Consider the following 19,604-nt stretch of genomic DNA (forward strand, 5'->3'; position numbering starts at 1 on the left):
ATCCCCGCCTGGAGCCCTGAATGGGGGACTATATTACCTGCGGAATATTCTTCAAATTTCATCATCATTTAACGATACAGCATAGCTTCATGTCCTTATTAAAAATTACAGCTGTGGTTTCCCCTTGCATTCAGCCATTTGTAGAGCCAGTAAGGCACAACGTCAATTGTCCAGACTGTTGGTCCTGCTACTACTGAAGAGGGCGCAGTCCTCGTTAACAGCAATGGTTATGTGCAACCACCAGGTCGAGCACTTCTCTTTACACTGTCCAAGGTATTTGACCGAGTTACACCAAGATTAATCCTTGTCAGCAGTAGTGAGTTAGCTGTTGGGGAACTTGAGCTTGGTAGCGAATAGAATTTTTTGACACTTGTTATGATTGTTTCGCCCTCCACACAGAGCACAGGAAGATTTTGTCCAGATGACTGTAGCTGCCTATCCAGAGAGCTTAGGTTGTGGTAGAGGTTGAATAGCGCAGTATCATCGCCGTATAGGGCAGTTTCACCTTCCATCTACTTGGGTATATCGTTTGCGTGGATGGAGCACAGCCCAGATCGCAGTACTGAACTGGAGATCCTATGACACTCACAATCGGTTTCAGCGGGACCTGTGGTTTATGCACCTTTGGGAGTCCTTAATGTCTGGGTGGATAAGCTTCCGCAGTGCAGAAATGGCAACTAATAGGCAAAAGAGGAAATTCGTTGGCCTACAGAAAGACAGAGGTGAAACATCTGTCGCTGGGAACTCTCGAACTGTGTTCTCCTGCACAAGAGGTGGCCAGATATCTCGCCTGCTTGCTGCAACCACACAGCGGCAGAGCGGACAGTTACATTAAAAACTCGGCGCATTTTATTGAAAAACTGAGGGAGATTAACGTCAGCCCAAGTGATATTCTTGTGAGCTTCGATGTAATGTCTTTGTTTACCATGGCGCCTGTAAACGAAGCTATTTCATATATAGCAGATATTTTTACGACTGACATAGTGGCTTTATTTAAACACTGTGTGACGACAACTTATTTCCAGTACAACAATGAGTTTTACGAACAGATCGACGGGGTGGCGATGGGAAGCCCTCCCAGCCCAGCTGTTGCCAATTTATTTATGGAGATCTTCGAACAGCGAGCGCTGCAGACTGCCAGTAAAAAGCCTGCTAAATGGTACCGCTATGTTGATGACACATTTGTAGTGTGGACGCATGGTGAAGAAGAGTTGGATGTCTTCTTGGTGCATCTGAACAGCATTAACCCGAAGGTACAATTTACGATGGAGAAAGAGAGCAACGGTCAATGCAATTTCCTGGATGTGTCGATAATTAAACTGGTGGATGGGACTCTGGGCCACAAGGTGTAAAGAAAGAACACTCACGCGGGTCAATACCTCCACAAGGAATCTAACCATCATCCTAGGCAAAAAAGAGGAGTCATTAAACCTTGGTGGACACAGCCAACAAAATCTGCGAGCCGACTTACTTACAAGATGAACTGAATCACCTACGATCAGCCTTCATCAAAAACGGATATACCAGCAAGGAAATTGATGAAGCCCTCCATCAAAGAAGAAAAGAAGTCAGAAGTCCAGAGCAACAACGGTCACCTACCGGAAAAGTTTTCCTACCGTTTATTAATAAGGTTACGGACCGCGTCGGGAGAGTTCTGGCCAAGTATGGAAACGAAACAATCTTCAGGCCCACCAAGACGATTAAGGAATATTTAAGAACTGCAAAAGACGCCCGACATCCCCTAGCAACACCCGGGGTATACAAAATTCCATGCAATTGTGATCAAGTATATACTGGAACAACGAAAAGAAGTGTAAACACCCGGTTAGCCGAACATAAAAGAAACTGTCGCTTAGGACACATCGAAAAATCGGCCGTAGCTGAGCATGTTTTTCGAGATGAGAGCGAAGCGTCCTAGCACGAACATCCCATTATCATGCGCGCATGTATAGAGAAGAAATAGAAATTCACAAACACCATAACAATTTTAATAGAAAAGAGGAAGTTTTAAAGTTGGACAAAATATGGATGTCGACGTTGCACCAACAGAATGACAATCGATTACTCTTAATCGAGAATGATGACGCCTTCCAAAGATACGCATACCGTCGGCATCACGTGACGAATGGTGGTGCCCTCCATGCGCTCTATAAATGCGAGAGTACTTGGAGCCTCAGTGGCAGTAGCCGGACGACCTCAGAAGATGTCTCCCGCAGATGGAGACGAAACGTCAGGTGGAAAGTTTATACACCGACCACGGCCTCTCAGCCCGGAAGTTTTAACTGAAGACAACACCGGCCGTGAAAGCCTATATTGTATGATTAAATGCCTTTACGGGGAGGAAGTGTCAGTTTTGGTTCGGCGACTGGAGGGACTGCGCAAGAAGAAAGCACAACAACTGTGTACGCTTACTTTCCTGCTATGCTGCCGGGACACCACAACAGTGGCGAAGTTTCTGAAGGCGAGAAGGTTTCACTCGGCGCAAGCGCACCGTATTTACAACCGCATGGAACTAGCGATGCTACGGGAACGAATTCACAATACGCGGCGAGAACTAGCGGAAATCAGCAGTAAGCTGTTACATCTCCATTTATATATCAGTAACATAATGCAGTGTTATGACTGGAATAAGGTGGACTGTCTAACGTTCAGGACCATGGAGCTCAGTGCAGAAATGGCAACTAATAGGCAAAAGAGGAAATTCGTTGGCCTGCGAAAAGGCAGAGGTGAAACATCAGTCGCTGGCAACTCTCGAATTGTGATTAACAAGTCTGGGAGAGAATTAACAAAATAGGAACATTCAGTTCTGTCGAAAGGAGGCAACTTTGCAGTCACACCACTAAAGGTTCCTACGGAGGACATTATAGCAAATGTGGAGGCAGGAATCAGTTTGTTATCATCACATTCCGCGGATGAAAAAGGTAAGAAATTAAGGAGATGGGACGTAGGTAGGTTGAAGGAACCAGAGATTGTTGAGACTTTCAGACGGAGCATTAAGCAACAATTGACTAGAACGAGGGTAAGCAGTAGAAGCCGAATGGGTAGCTTTGTGAGGTGAAATAATGAAGGCAGTAGAGGATCATACTGCTAAAAACACATGGCTTAATAGAAATCCTTGGCCAATACAAGATATACTGGCTGTAACGGATTAAAGAAGAAAATATAAAAATGCCGTGAATGAAGCAGGCGAAAGGGAATACAAATGTCCAAAAAATGAAATCGGCAAGAAGTGCAAAATGTCTAAGGAAAAATGTAAGGATTTAGAAGCATATTTCATGAGACGGCTAGAAACGATTACAGGAAAATTTAAGAGGCCTTTGGAGAAAAGAGAAGCAGATTTGTGAACGTCAAGAGTTCAGAAGGAAAACCAGTCCTAAGCAAGGAATAGAAAGCTGAAAGATGGATGGAAAACATAGACGGTCTATACAAGGGAGATGAACTGGAAGGCAATACTGTACGAATGGAAAAGAGGGCAGATAAAGATGAGACGGGAGACGATACTGCAACAAAAATTCCACAGAGCGCTGAAAGATCTAACTCGAAACAAGGCTCCAGGAGCATACGACGTTTCATCAGAATTACTAAGAGCCTTGGGAGAGCTAGCCAAGACAAAACTCTTTCGTCTGGTGTATGCCCTCTGACTTAAAGAAATTAAGCATTCCAAATTCAAAGAAAGAAGGAGCCGACAAGTGTGAATATAAGTCTGATACGTCATGATTGCAGAATATTAACACGAAGTCTTTACACGGCAATGGAAAAACGTAGAAGCCGACCTCGAGGCAGATCAGTTTGGGTTCCGGAGAAATGTAGGAAGACGCGACGTAGTATTAACCCTACGACTTATCTTAGAAGATAGGTTTAAGAAATGCTAACAAACGTTTACAGCATTAGCAATATAGAACGCTTTTTACAATGTTAACTATAATACTGTCTTTGGAATTCTGAAGGTAGCAATGTTAAAATACAGAGCGAAAGGCTATTTATAACTTACACACTAACCAGACGGCAATTATAAGAGTCGTGGGGCACGAAAGGGAATCAGTGTCTGAGAAGTGAGTGGGACAGGATTGTATCCTATCGCTAATGTTATTCAAACTGTGCATTGTGAAAGCACTAAAGGAAACAAAAGGAAAGCTTGGAATAGGAATTAAAGTTCATGGAGAATAAATAAAAGTTTGATTTAGGCCGATGACATTGTAATTCCGTCAGCGACAGCAAAGGACTTAGAAGAGCAACTGAACAGAACGGAAGTGTCTCGGAAGGAGGATACAAGATGAACATCAAGAAAAGGAAAACAAGACTAATGGAATCCAATCGAATTAAATCAGGTGAAAAGATATACTTAAAGTAGTATATGTGTTTTGTTATTTTGCCCAAGTAGAGAGAACATAAAATGTAGGCTGCCAGTGGCAAAAGAAGCGTTTCTGAAGAAAATAAATTTGTTAACACCAAGTACAGGTGAATAAATGAGTGTAAGAATGTGTTAACTGTCATATGCATGTGTGAGTACAATGTATATATTGTGTGAATGTGTGAGCGAATGGGAAAAAAATAAAAAAAATAAAAAGTAAAAGAATAAAAAATAAAAAATAATAAAAATAAAATAAAAATAAAAAATAAAAAATGAGAAATAAAAAATTACCACACAGCTAGTGTATTTTTAAATCATTTAAAAGCAGAAAAAAATATGACAACCAAAAAGCTATTGTTTTAATGTCAGTTTTAATTATTGAAGGCGTAGCCGCATGGCTTGAACTTCTATCTTCAGACTGGGCAATCCTTGATGCCCCCATATATTCTGCAGCGCGGCAGGTTAAAGTGTTTAAACATCTTTTCTAAAAGTATTTGTATAGAGTGTAGCCATGTATGGAAGCGAAACGAAAATTTTAAACAGATTAGACTAGACGAGAATAGAAACTTTTGTAATGTGGTGCTACAGAAAAATGCTGAAGATTAAGTGGGTAGATCATGCAACTAGTGAAGCGGTATTAAATAGAATTGGGAGGAAAAGAAATATCCAGCAAAACCTGACTTGAAGGGACCGGTTTATAGAACACGTTCTGAGACAACAAGGAATCACCAATTCAGTTTTGGAGGGAAATGTGAGGGGTAAAACTTGTAGAGGGAAACCAAGAGATTAATATAATAAGATTCAGCAGGGTGTTAGTTGCAGTAGTTATTCGCAGATGAAGAGACTTGCACATGATAGCGTAGCGTGGGGAGGTACATCAGACCACTCTTCGTACTGAATACCACGTCAGTGTATCCTATCAGCGAGAAGTAGTGCACTATGAGAACACTGTGGCTGTTCTACGATCGATTTCATTCGTCTCTGGTCTCAAGGATGGTTCCTCTTATTTAAAAGACCCCATGTGCTCGTCACACGTAAGCTGCTATCCTAGTTGCCGCTTCCTGCGTGTAGTGCGCGCCTGAGCAACTAAGGGCAACGCTACGGTTCTAAGCCTGATAGTGACGATGGAGAAATCCACATTCGATACCATGGCAGAGACGTCGGAGCCCTGGTTTACACCTTAAACTCCGTTTCCATGCTGAGGACTGCGATCGATCCTGGGTGCAACGCTACGTATACTGAGTTTTACATGCACCCCGTGTGCGATGCCAGTTGCCTTCACGAAATCAGTCATCCGCCAGAAGGAACCGAGGATGCTTCAGACTCCAAGCGGCAAGCGTCATCAGTGTATAACGTACTGGCAGCTGTTACTTACGAAAACTTCGACCCACTCACGTTATCTGAGAATCTAATTTGTAGGCTCGGGCCTTCGTTAGCAATCTGTACTCGGGTACCGTGTCAAATGCTTTCCGAAAATCTAGGGATGTGGAATCTGCTTCTTGCCTTTCGTCCATAGTTCGCACGATAACATGCTGGAAAGGAACAAACTGAGTTTCGCACGAGTGATACTTTCTAAATCCGTGCTGATTCGTGGACAGAAGCTTTTTCCGCCTGAAGGAAATTTATTGCATTCGAAATCAGAAAGTGTTTAATAACTCGGCAGATAACTGGTATTACGAGTATTGGTCGCCATTATGTAGGTCAGTTCGCTTACACTTCTTACATACAGAAATAAGGTGAGGTTTTTTCCAGTCGCTAGGGACTTTACGCTGAGCGAGAGATTCGCGAAAAATGCAAGCTAGATAAGGGGTCAGTGCTGCAGAGTACTCTTCGTAAAAAGCGAATTGGGATTCCATCCGTCCGCAGCTCGTGGTCGTGCGGTAGCGTTCTCGCTTCCCGCGCCCGGGTTCTGTTCCCGGCGGGGTCAGGGATTTTCTCTGCCTCGTGATGACTGGGTGCTCTGTGATGTCCTTAGGTTAGTTAGGTTTAAGTAGTTTTAAGTTCTAGGGGACTGATGACCATAGATGTTAAGTCCCATAGTGCTCAGAGGCATTTGAACCATTTGATTCCATCCACTCTTGGGGACTTTTTTGTTTTCAACTATTTCAGTTGCTTCTCTACACAAGGGCTTCCTGTTTCTAAATCCTCCATACGAAAATCTGTGCGTGAGTTACTTCTTAAACTCGAAATTGAAAAACTTCACTTTCCGTTTCAATTGCCACCTCTGAGTGATCGACGAGTGGAAATGGAAATGCCGTGTGGCTAGGGCCTCCCGTCGGGTAGACCGTTCGCCTGGTGCAAGTCTTTCGAGTTGACGCCACTTCGGCAACTTGCGTGTCGATGGGGATGAAATGATGATGAAAGACACACAACACCCAGTCATCACGAGGCAGACAAAATCCCTGGCCCCGCCGGGAATCGAACCCGGGACCCCGCGCGCAGGAAGCGAGAACGCTACCGCAAGACCACGAGCTGCGGACATCGACGAGTGACCGGATAAAAGTCTTCAACTCGCGCTGTGATTTTACGTATCCAGAATTTCTCCTGTGCGCGGCAGCATCTCTTGCTAAGGTATGATGTTGGAAGTTGTTTGCTTCACGCATCGATCTTTTCACATATACGTGCAATTCTGCAAGCTTTTGATAGACGTAGTACTGCTATTACGCTGACGGAAAATAAATCGCGACACCAAAAAATGGTTAATGTAGAGTAATGAAATTTCGAAAATACCGGGTGATGAAAAAGTCAGTATAAATTTGAAAACCGAATAAATTACGGAATAATGTAGATAGAGAGGTACAAATTGACGCACATGCTTGGAATGGCATGTGGTTTTATTACAACCAAAAAAATACAAATTTTCAAAAAATGTCCGACAGATGGCGCTTCATCTGATCAGAATAGCAATAATTAGCATAACAAAGTAAAACAAAGCAAAGACGATGTTCTTTACAGGAAATACTCAATATGTCCACCATCATTCCTCAACAACAGCTGTAGTCGAGGAATAATGTTGTGAACAGCACTGTAAAGCATGTCCGGAGTTATGGTGAGGCATTGGCGCCGGATGTTGTCTTTCAGCATGCCTAGAGATGTCGGTCGATCACGACACACTTGCGACTTCAGGTAACCCCAAAGCCAATAATTGTATGGACTGAGGTCTGGGTACCTGGGGGGCCAAGCATGACTAGAGTGGCGGCTGAGCACACGATCGTCACCAAACGACGCGCGCAAGAGATCTTTCACGCGTCTAGCAATATGGGGTGGAGCGCCATCCTGCATAAACATCGGACGTTCCAGCAGGTGTTTATCAGCCAGGGTGGGGATGATGCGATTCTGTAACATATCGGGATACCTCTCACCCGTCTCTGTAGCAGCTCCTTTTATACACGATTGTCATTCGCAGTCACTGACGTTTTGCTGTCCAGCGCCATCTGTCGGACATTTTGTGAACTTTGTTTTTTTTCCTCTCTAGTAAAAACTCATGTCATTCCAAGCATGTGTGTCAATTTTTACCTCTCTATCTACATTATTCCGTGGTTTATTAAGTTTTCAAATTTATACTGACTTCTTGATCACCCGGTAGGTTTGTCTAGGTAACATATTTAAGTGATTCACATTACTAGATCATAGGTCGATGTAAGTACGAGATAAGCCATTGAGAATGTGAGATGTTGGTACGCTAATACCCTATATAACCTCTAGAAAGCTGAATGCAAACATGCAAGCGTGCATGGATTGTATTGTACAGGCGCTGGATGTCAGTTTATGGGCTGGAGATCCATGCCTGTTGCCCTTGGGCGATAATTACAGGGATGGTTAACGATGGTGTGAATGACGCTGGAGTTGTCGTCTGAAGATGTCTCCTTTGTGCTCGATTGGAGACAGATCTTGTAATCGTGTAGGATGAGGCAAATTGTCCATACACTGTAGAGCATGTTAGGTTTACAACAGCGATACGTGGGCGAGTGTGATCCTGTTGGGAAACATTCTTTGGAATGCTGTTCTTGATTGGCAGCACAACAGGTCTTATCACCAGATTGACGAACAAATTTGCAGTCAGAGTGCGTGGAATATCCAAGAGAGTATTTCTGCTGTCATACGAAATCGTACTCCAGACCATTAGAGCAGGTGGAGGTCCTGTGTCTTTAGCGCGCAGGCTGGTTGGTTGCAGGCGCTCGACTGGCCTCCTTGAACCGAAACATGGCCCTCACTGATACCGAGACAGAACCAGCTTTCGTCAGAAAATACAATAGACCTCCACTCTGCCGTTCAATGAGCTCTCGCATGACACCGCTGAAGTCAGAAATGGTGGTGGTTTGGGGTCAGTGGAATGGAGGCATCTGGCTTGGAGCTGTCCTTGAAACAGTCACTTTGTAACAGTTCGTTGTGTCACTGTGGCGCCAACTACTGCTCAAATTGCTGCTGCAGATGCAGTTCGATGGGCAGAGCCGTACACCGAACGGGATGGTCTTTCCTGACGGTAAATACATGTGGCTATAGGTAGCCTGGGCATCCGGCGACCGTACATTCTCGAGACAACCACTGCCAGCAACCACGTACTGTGGTTGCATTCCCGCCAAGTCTATGTGCAACATTGCAGAAAGAACATGCAGGTGCTCATAGCCATATTAAACGACATGGTTCAAATTCGGCGAGGTACTGACGATGGCGTCCTTGACACCTTAAAGACATTCTTGACTAACATTAGCTCACCACGACTAATCTCAGGTTCATTGATGCTCACGACCGTTATAGCATGTACTTAATGCAAAACTGATTTGTTTCCTCATAGTCGCTATACTATCGACACTCTTAAGTGACTGATGCGAAACCTGAGTAGACATTGTCTTTCAGATGTAGAAGCACGCCTGCCAACTTGAGTTTATGTGGCACAACTTTTCATGGTGCTGCGATTTTTTTTTGTTAGTGTATTTTGCGTCAGGCCAAGATCTCATTTCATTTAACATTGAATTTGAATTTAATTAAAACACCTTGATGAATAGACAGGGAAGAAAGGCGCATTACGTGTAGTATCGGTTTGGACAATGTACGTGCAGTGCATGAGGGCATTACAATCTCAGGTGAGCTCAGGATCGGGAGTTTGGGAACAGATATACAGTTTAGAAACATTCTTGAGCACGTCCCGATAGGAGGGAAGCCACATCACCTATTTTTCTGTTTCCCTTCTTAAACTATAAAAACATTTCAAAAAACTCTTAGAATGCTTTGGAAATGTTCTCTCTGTTGTTAGTAGCTCTACAATCTGCTAACTTAACCGATGTAATGTGATATCTATCCAGTGTATGCTTTGTTTTTTTCGTCATAGCTTCATTTCTCTAAGTTCTTTCTTTTGCTACATTTTCGTTGAATCTTCTCCACTCTCTATAACATTTATAAATATTTCATCTAATTCAACACACGTTATCGTTTGAAATTCTGGTCTTATCGTTCCATTTCCAGTTTTCTTATCTTTTGCACTTTTCATAGCCGTTGCTTAATTTAATCAGGCACACACACACTCACACACAAACAAATACACACAGACATAAGCTCACCGGACAAAAAATTTGCCAGCCTAGAGAAATCATTACAAGCATCATTTAACACCAAGTAATTCCGTCCACAGACTTTGTAGCCGCTTTGATTCTGCCAGAAAGTAAGTCCAGGACACTGTACATCGCATCCAGCTTAAGCCACTCGCTGAGGATTTGACACCCAATTCCACCAAGTTGCGTGGAAGCTGATGTTGGTGTTTTATCCATTGTTCTAATAGTCACACAGATTTTCTATAAGATTGGATCATTTTGCAGGCCAGTCGAGACGTAATAGGGCGGGAAAGTGTTCAGAAAACAGGTCACATATTCTTAGAGCCCGATAAACCTGGCTGTTGTCGTCTTTATGAGCCTGTGTGCGCATTGTCCCCTCGTAAGGTGACTGACTCAAAATGTTCATTTCACGCTGTTTCCATCGCGGCGGTCACTCATAACTGATTGGTATGGGCCTGCAGCAATTCCTGTCGCATTTGGAAGCGATTGTGAATCACAAGCCTTGAAACGCGTCCCCGCTCCCTCTCAGTGAAGGTCTCTTTCCAACGCGTCTCGTGGAACGTAGGTTACATACCATTCCTTGTAGGCAAGTTGAACAGTCCGATGCGAAACAGCAGCAAATCTAGCAACTTCACAGACTGTATGGCCACAAGCAAATTCAAACACGATTACTCCTCTTTGCCAATCTGCCACGACGTTACATTTACCCATGCCTATGTCCGTTTTAAACGTAAATGTCTCACTCATCGCTGCTGCCTCACGCTCACGTGGAGGCAGTGCACGAGCAGTTGAGCACGTGGGCCATTTGTAAAGGCTTAGTGATTTATCTGTGCATGCGCACTGGGCTGACTAACTTTTTGTCCGATGAGCTTATATACAAAGGGTGGGTGTCACAGGAATGTTGCGTCACGGTTGGAGGGTCTGTAGAGGAACAAATTGAGGACACGAATCTGTGTCCAAAAACGTCACCCAATTACACTACATAGAGCCGAAGTTACAGGCACCGGCGTCTGCCACTATGCCGCCCCTTCCCCCTCTCTTCGATAACAAACGTGAGTTTGTACACTGATGGACCGTAGGCGCAAGGCAACTGATAGCCACGATCGCCAGTGGAGGTGTGTACTACTGCGTAATAAGCCTTTGTTTCCTATGAATGTGATGCTCTGTTGCCTTGGTTGACGACGGTTTTGGACACAGGTTTCTGTCTATAGTTTACTCTGCTGCATTGTACCTAAACTCATTGCAGAGTTTAGAAGATTCCAAAATAAACATAAACTGTAGATAGAAACTCGTGTCTGAAACCGTCATCCACACAGGGAGCAGAGCATCGCACTCAAAGGAGACAAGGCCCTTCTAAGCAGCAGCTAGCTCCACTTCCTCCACTGGTGATCGTGGCAATCAGTTACTGTCTCCATTTAACAAACAACACTTTGTTCCGTCAGAGTACAAAGTAACGTTTGCTGCCCAAGGAGGAGAGAAGGGCCGTCAATTCCTCAACTAATTCAAAGAACCAGATCTTTCTAGATAGTGGATGATGAATGATTCGAACAAAATAAATGGTAGCTCGTCTGATTTCAAAAAGTGTCTGGTGGCTGTAATGAGCAAGATGAAAATACTACTCTAGGCTGCTGCAATGGCGCCTCACCTCGCATCCATAAAAAAAAATGTCCCAGGCTACGAAAACTTTGTACACCAAGTGCACATTTTGATTTGCATACCTCACTAGCGCACAAAGGTTTTCGCTTCCACGAAAGCAGAACATGAAGGAAGCTTCATTTTTTTTTTCACCTTATTAGCTGGTGGGTAGACTCACTCAGCCATCTCTGTAGTAATACTAATTATGACGATATAAAAGTAAACACCACACTTTACCCAGTCTCTAAGTGAAAAAAAAAAAAACATTGACCATACTTGTAACAGAACCTGGGCCGCAATTGCTTCAGAATCAGCCGTTTTGCCCACGCAGCTACCGGGACAAACGAAACAGTAAGTGTTTCAGTGCAATACATCAACGCTAAAAACGGAGACACTACCAGCATTATATTTCCGCTCTTGTGTTCAAAAGAATATCTCAGACATCAAAAGTTCAATAAACTTTTATATATTTTTGACTGAGTTGTTAGTTTTAATCCTTTGACTTAGCACCATACTCGGAATATGTTGTCAGCGATCATAAAAGCTGCAGTCTTCAGCCACCATGTGGTAGGAGCGTATTGCAAAGTGATCCAGGCACACTCCACTCCCAACAGATCAGGCTCCCAACCACTTTCACTGAACGGACCCTAGGCCGTCTCACTAGCTCACTGCTCCCCACCACTCTCAGGAATAAGACTGCAGGATAGCTCTCTAGCTCACTACTCCCCACCACTCTTAGGGATCAGATTGCAAACTGCCTCACTGCTCCCCACCAAGGTACTAGCTCTTGTCAAGGACATCACATGGGGCAGACCACACGGCGACTTGATGTCTGTTGCATTTGTAGTCACTGTTGTTAGTGTGTTAGTAGCCTTTATGAAGGTTTTAATTACCTTGGGTGGATATGATACAAATAATATAATGGTATGTATAGCACACAATTATTTTAACATACATGATAGTCCATTACGAAGGTTGTCTCAGGAGAAATGGTCAATATTCAGAAATGTGAGAGGAACTATTATTTGCAGCAAAAACTAAATGTGGATGTATGCCCTATTCCAAATGTTTTCTAAGATGGAACATATTTAAAGTTACTTTAGTGCGTTTTTCTTGTTGTTGTTGTTGTAGTCTTCAGTCCAGGGACTGGTTTGATGCAGCTCTCTATGCTACTCTATCCTGTACAAGCTTCTTGATCTCCCAGTACCTACTGCAACCTACACCCTTCTGAATCTGATCAGTGTATTCATCTCTTGGTCTCTCTCTTCGATTTTTACCCTCCACGCTGCCCTCCAATACTAAATTAGTGATCCCTCAGAATATGTCCTCAACCGATCCCTTCTTCTTGTCAAGTTGTACCACAAATTTCTCTTCTCCCCAATTCTATTCAATACCTTCTCATGAGTTATGTGATCTACCCATCTGATCTTCAGCATTCTTCTGTAGCACTACATTTCGAAAGCTTCTATTCTCTTCTTGTCTAAACTATTTACTGTCCACTTTCACTTCCATACATGGCTACACTTCATACAAATACTTTCAGAAACGACTTCCTGACACTTAAATCTATACTCGATGTTAACAAATTCCTCTTCTTCAGAAATGCTTTCCTTGCCATCGCCAGTCTACATTTTATATCCTCTCCACTGAGACCACCACCAGTTATTTTGCTCCCCAAATAGCAGAACTCATTTACTACTATAAGCGTCTCATTTCCTGATCTAATTCCCTCAGCATCACCCGATTTAATTCGACTACATTCCATTATTCTCGTTTTACTTTTGTTGATGATCATCTTATATCTTCCTTTCAAGACACTGTCCGTTCCATTCACCTGTTCTTCCAGGTCCTTTGCTGTCTCTGACAGAATTACAGTGTCATAGGCAAATCGCAAAGTTTTTATTTCTTCACCATGGAGTTTAATTCCTACTTTTGAACAACACAAAATCCCGGCTTCTTGCGAAACCTTGTTGCAGAATAAAGTTAAACTACATTAAATTTCCTTTAAAATGGTCCCATTTATTTTTTCTCAAGGACTTACAGGTAGCTTGAAGAGAACGAGAGAATACGGAATACCTTACCAAATTTGCATGCTTCCAGGTGTAGGTAAGCCAGTTTGCAGTAGTTTCCCGACTTCATAGACCACAGGCCATGTGTCCTGCATCAAATTATTCACCTCGACTTCGGCGAAACTACTATGTTACATTGTAAACAATGACAATGAGCTGAACAATAAAGAAAATAAGTAACAATGTCCATTAAATAAGTTCTGTCTCGGAAACCATTCAGAATAGTGCCTGTGTCCACATGTACACTCCTGGAAATTGAAATAAGAACACCGTGAATTCATTGTCCCAGGAAGGGGAAACTTTACTGACACATTCCTGGGGTCAGATACATCACATGATCACACTGACAGAACCACAGGCACATAGACACAGGCAACAGAGCATGCACAATGTCGGCAATAGTACAGTGTATATCCACCTTTCGCAGCAATGCAGGCTGCTATTCTCCCATGGAGACGATCGTAGAGATGCTGGATGTAGTCCTGTGGAACGGCTTGCCATGCCATTTCCACCTGGCGCCTCAGTTGTACCAGCGTTCGTGCTGGACGTGCAGACCGCGTGAGACGACGCTTCATCCAGTCCCAAACATGCTCAATGGGGGACAGATCCGGAGATCTTGCTGGCCAGGGTAGTTGACTTACACCTTCTAGAGCACGTTGGGTGGCACGGGATACATGCGGACGTGCATTGTCCTGTTGGAACAGCAAGTTCCCTTGCCGGTCTAGGAATGGTAGAACGATGGGTTCGATGACGGTTTGGATGTACCGTGCGCTATTCAGTGTCCCCTCGACGATCACCAGTGGTGTACAGCCAGTGTAGGAGATCGCTCCCCACACCATGATGCCGGGTGTTGGCCCTGTGTGCCTCGGTCGTATGCAGTCCCGATTGTGGCGCTCACCTGCACGGCGCCAAACACGCATACGACCATCATTGGCACCAAGGCAGAAGCGACTCTCATCGCTGAAGACGACACGTCTCCATTCGTCCCTCCATTCACGCCTGTCGCGACACCACTGGAGGCGGGCTGCACGATGTTGGGGCGTGAGCGGAAGACGGCCTAACGGTGTGCGGGACCATAGCCCAGCTTCATGGAGACGGTTGCGAATGGTCCTCGCCGATACCCCAGGAGCAACAGTGTCCCTAATTTGCTGGGAAGTGGCGGTGCGGTCCCCTACAGCACTGCGTAGGATCCTACGGTCTTGGCGTGCATCCGTGCGTCGCTGCGGTCCGGTCCCAGGTCGACGGGCACGTGCACCTTCCACCGACCACTGGCGACAACATCGATGTACTGTGGAGACCTCAAGCCCCACGTGTTGAGCAATTCGGCGGTACGTCCACCCGGCCTCCCGCATGCCCACTATACGCCCTCGCTCAAAGTCCTTCAACTGCACATACGGTTCACGTCCACGCTGTCGCGGCATGCTACCAGTGTTAAAGACTGCGATGGAGCTCCGTATGCCACGGCAAACTGGCTGACACTGACGGCGGCGGTGCACAAATGCTGCGCAGCTAGCGCCATTCGACGGCCAATACCGCGGTTCCTGGTGTGTCCGCTGTGCCGTGCGTGTGATCATTGCTTGTACAGCCCTCTCGCAGTGTCTGGAGCAAGTATGGTGGGTCTGACACACCGGTGTCAATGTGTTCTTTTTTCCATTTCCAGGAGTGTATTTTGCTTCAAGTGATCTTTCCTGTCATACCCTGAATATTGACCATTCGTCCTGCGACAACCTCTATGTTATGTTTAATTTGTTATTTATTCATTTAACCCAAACAGATTAATGGCTTTAGGAGTCCTCTTACATCATACCAGAGTGTCATATGTAACTACAAAACTTATTAAAATCACGGTTACTTAAAAGAATTATAATATTTTTAATATTCTCTGCATGTATTTACTTTAAATATAGAGCCCATAGTTTCTTGCCTCGCTATTTTATGACGAAAATCGATCGCCTTAAACTTAAAAGGAACAAACTGGCAGATAATGCAAGAAGCTTTAAGAATTTGAAAGCTTTATATGAAACTACCAAATAAGTGTCCTTGGAGATAACAGTCTCAGTTTTAAAAATGAAAATCTTGTCAAGATTAGTGAAACAGCGAGTAAAATCTTTTAAAGATAAAAATAAAGAATATCCTCAAGAACCAGAATCATTGGTTGATAATTTCCTTAAAGGGTTGTCAGGGTGGTTTGGCGTTATCTCCAGCAATGAACTGATTAGACAGGCAACGTTACTGGACTTCCTGGTTCGAAGGCAAGGATTTGCAGACAACAAATCATTTCAGAACTGCTACATGAAGGATATTGCAGAAATGAAAGCGTTGGTTGTTCAACAAGAAAAAAACAGAGCTAATTTCTCAACCAGTTACCACTGTGCCACATGAGACTTCCTCAATCTGGAGGGAGTTCAACGAACCTATTAGTCGGCTTCAAAGAAGTCACGACCAGAAAGTGTGGCAGTTGTAGAGCAGGGCAAAAATTAAGTGGAGGGAAATTTGTTTAGAAACGGCAATCCCTTAAACTAGTAGGAAACAAGAAAATATCTGTGGCTGGCGGTATCAACTGTTTCTAAAAGTGTTATATATCACAGCAACATCAGTAGCCTAAGAACGAATGTATTCAAAAGTTGCACAAAGGTGCACTAAGAAGAGAAAGAGACTCACATCGACTAAAATTGGTCAAATTTTACTTATAAATGAAAATATTAATTTTTCCTTTATGGAAATGTATATGATAATACCGACTATAAGTGATGACTACAAATACACTTCAGTTACACTTGTTATTATTTATATATATTTTTTCTCCTATAAAAGCATCAAAATATAACAAGAATCCGTCTGCATCCTAAAATTTTTTCTACTTGATAAATATATTTAGGATATTGTTGTAATATTTATAATTTTTAGAGCAGACGATTTTTAAAGCTTTCGTATCTGAAAATTACAAGAGACATAACACAAAATTATTACTCTTCTTTATAAGTTATTTCAAAATAGGACCATATCAGATAAAATACAGGGTTAGCGACCAGAATTAGAAAGGCAATGTGCCTTTCTTTTACTTATTTTTATGAGTGAATGGTGAGTACTGAGTCATGAAAAAGAGCTAACCAATGCTGATCCGATCTTTGAAAAGAACAGTTCTGCAGATCTCTACAAAGGAGTTGCGTAGTGGCAGGCACATGCGCTTATAAAGTCTATGCTCTATGGCGTCACTCGATGATGTTTCTGGGCACGGGCTACTGTACTCAGTTTGTTCCTCGAGACACTGTCTACAATCCTTTGAGGTGTGTATATGTTTAAATAAAATCACTGTGTTTTTAGTACTTACGGCTGGCATTGGTTTTCCTGTAATGCCCATGCTGCCATAGAAACTTTTGAAGGCATTTGGAAAGTAGGTAAGCATGACTGTCATAATGTCGTACCTCTCGAAAGTACCTTCATATTTCCAGCCACCAGTACTGCCCCATTTGTCAAATCTAATTGCAGTCTGAGAAAATAAAAATATATTACAACTTTGAAATATGTTAATATACTGGTTATCAGATTAAGCAAATGTATCCAAAATGTTTTCTACATACCAAACTCAATTCAACCAAATAATTGTTTCAAAAGACCATAAATTACAACGAATCATGATTAGGTTCGGTCAACATATATTTTCAGCATATACACTCCTGGAAATGGAAAAAAGAACACATTGACACCGGTGTGTCAGACCCACCATACTTGCTCCGGACACTGCGAGAGGGCTGTACAAGCAATGATCACACGCACGGCACAGCGGACACACCAGGAACCGCGGTGTTGGCCGTAGAATGGCGCTAGCTGCGCAGCATTTGTGCACCGCTGCCGTCAGTGTCAGCCAGTTTGCCGTGGCATACGGAGCTCCATCGCAGTCTTTAACACTGGTAGCATGCCGCGACAGCGTGGACGTGAATCGTATGTGCAGTTGACGGACTTTGAGCGAGGGCGTATAGTGGGCATGCGAGAGGCCGGGTGGACGTACCGCCGAATTGCTCAACACGTGGGGCGTGAGGTCTCCACAGCACATCGATGTTGTCGCCAGTGGTCGGCGGAAGGTGCACGTGCCCGTCGACCTGGGACCGGACCGCAGCAACACACGGATGCACGCCAAGACCGTAGGATCCTACGCAGTGCCGTAGGGGACCGCACCGCCACTTCCCAGCAAATTAGGGACACTGTTGCTCCTGGGGTATCGGCGAGGACCATTCGCAACCGTCTCCATGAAGCTGGGCTATGGTCCCGCACACCGTTAGGCCGTCTTCCGCTCACGCCCCAACATCGTGCAGCCCGCCTCCAGTGGTGTCGCGACAGGCGTGAATGGAGGGACGAATGGAGACGTGTCGTCTTCAGCGATGAGAGTCGCTTCTGCCTTGGTGCCAATGATGGTCGTATGCGTGTTTGGCGCCGTGCAGGTGAGCGCCACAATCAGGACTGCATACGACCGAGGCACACAGGGCCAACACCCGGCATCATGGTGTGGGGAGCGATCTCCTACACTGGCCGTACACCACTGGTGATCGTCGAGGGGACACTGAATAGTGCACGGTACATCCAAACCGTCATCGAACCCATCGTTCTACCATTCCTAGACCGGCAAGGGAACTTGCTGTTCCAACAGGACAATGCACGTCCGCATGTATCCCGTGCCACCCAACGTGCTCTAGAAGGTGTAAGTCAACTACCCTGGCCAGCAAGATCTCCGGATCTGTCCCCCATTGAGCATGTTTGGGACTGGATGAAGCGTCGTCTCACGCGGTCTGCACGTCCAGCACGAACGCTGGTCCAACTGAGGCGCCAGGTGGAAATGGCATGGCAAGCCGTTCCACAGGACTACATCCAGCATCTCTACGATCGTCTCCATGGGAGAATAGCAGCCTGCATTGCTGCGAAAGGTGGATATACACTGTACTAGTGCCGACATTGTGCATGCTCTGTTGCCTGTGTCTATGTGCCTGTGGTTCTGTCAGTGTGATCATGTGATGTATCTGACCCCAGGAATGTGTCAATAAAGTTTCCCCTTCCTGGGACAATGAATTCACGGTGTTCTTATTTCAATTTCCAGGAGTGTATATGATCACTATTCAATATGTTTTAAAATCACTCAGATTACGAGTATTAACTATGTATATATTAAATGTACATCTCAGTTGAGCTAGATCTAGATATAGAGGCAAACAGTGTGACTAAGGAATCTTAAACTTCATTGTCTTCTCTAATCTAACAGTATTTCTCTGTCGTTAACACATCTTCATGTCTACTGACATTTTATCTCTGCCTTTGTTTCCATAGCTAGTAATCAACAAAATTTTTCGTGCTACGTTTTCGTTCTTTGGAACCAATAATTTATATTGTCAAGCATCAAGAACAATGAGGAAGTGCAGCTGGATAACCAGACGAAGAGAGGTGAAACTGAAGTGGAACAGCTATGACTGTGAAAATGTTCTTGTGGCTAAGTATGATGCAAATAAATTATCAAATTGTAAGGCTAATATATAACATAAATCAACCGGAAACACTTCCTGAAGTAATAGACTGAAGTATAGACTTCTCCACGCTGTAGTGAAGAACTGAGCAGCACGTGACCGAAGCAATTTTTATGAGTTGTCAACGCAGTAGCCCACTCGGTGATGGTTTAATGAATTTATGGGCTGGGAAGAAAATTACGTTCTCTATTATGCACGTAAGTCCTTGGCAATCGACATGCTCCGTGGTTTCTCTCTATCTTGCAAGCAATATGGAGTTAGGTGAGCGGATTCATTCATTCATGATGTTCCATTTATACCATCAAGAAGGACAACATCCAGGGACATTAAACAATTCAGGGTATAAATTAACGTCACTCAAGGACATCACAGAAACTTAATCGGAACATCATCAGTTGCCTTTATTTAGTGGCTTCTGTCTGGAGTCATTCCAATCATATTGACAGAAATTACTTGTATGTGTATGTACCCTGAGCTACTGTGTAGAACA

At 44.0% G+C, this 19,604-nt stretch overlaps 1 protein-coding gene across 1 annotated transcript in view; it reads right to left on the reverse strand.

Moving 5' to 3' along the window:
- Positions 1-19,604, reverse strand: part of LOC124776322 — a 145,165-nt gene that overhangs the window by 88,459 nt on the left and 37,102 nt on the right. Inside the window, exon 3 of the mRNA XM_047251260.1 lies at positions 16,936-17,094. Coding sequence (XP_047107216.1) covers positions 16,936-17,094 — 159 coding nt within the window. The remainder of the gene's footprint in view (positions 1-16,935; positions 17,095-19,604) is intronic.

This window comes from Schistocerca piceifrons, chromosome 2 (genome assembly GCF_021461385.2).
Source record: "Schistocerca piceifrons isolate TAMUIC-IGC-003096 chromosome 2, iqSchPice1.1, whole genome shotgun sequence".
In the NCBI taxonomy this organism is placed as follows: Eukaryota; Metazoa; Arthropoda; class Insecta; order Orthoptera; family Acrididae; genus Schistocerca; species Schistocerca piceifrons.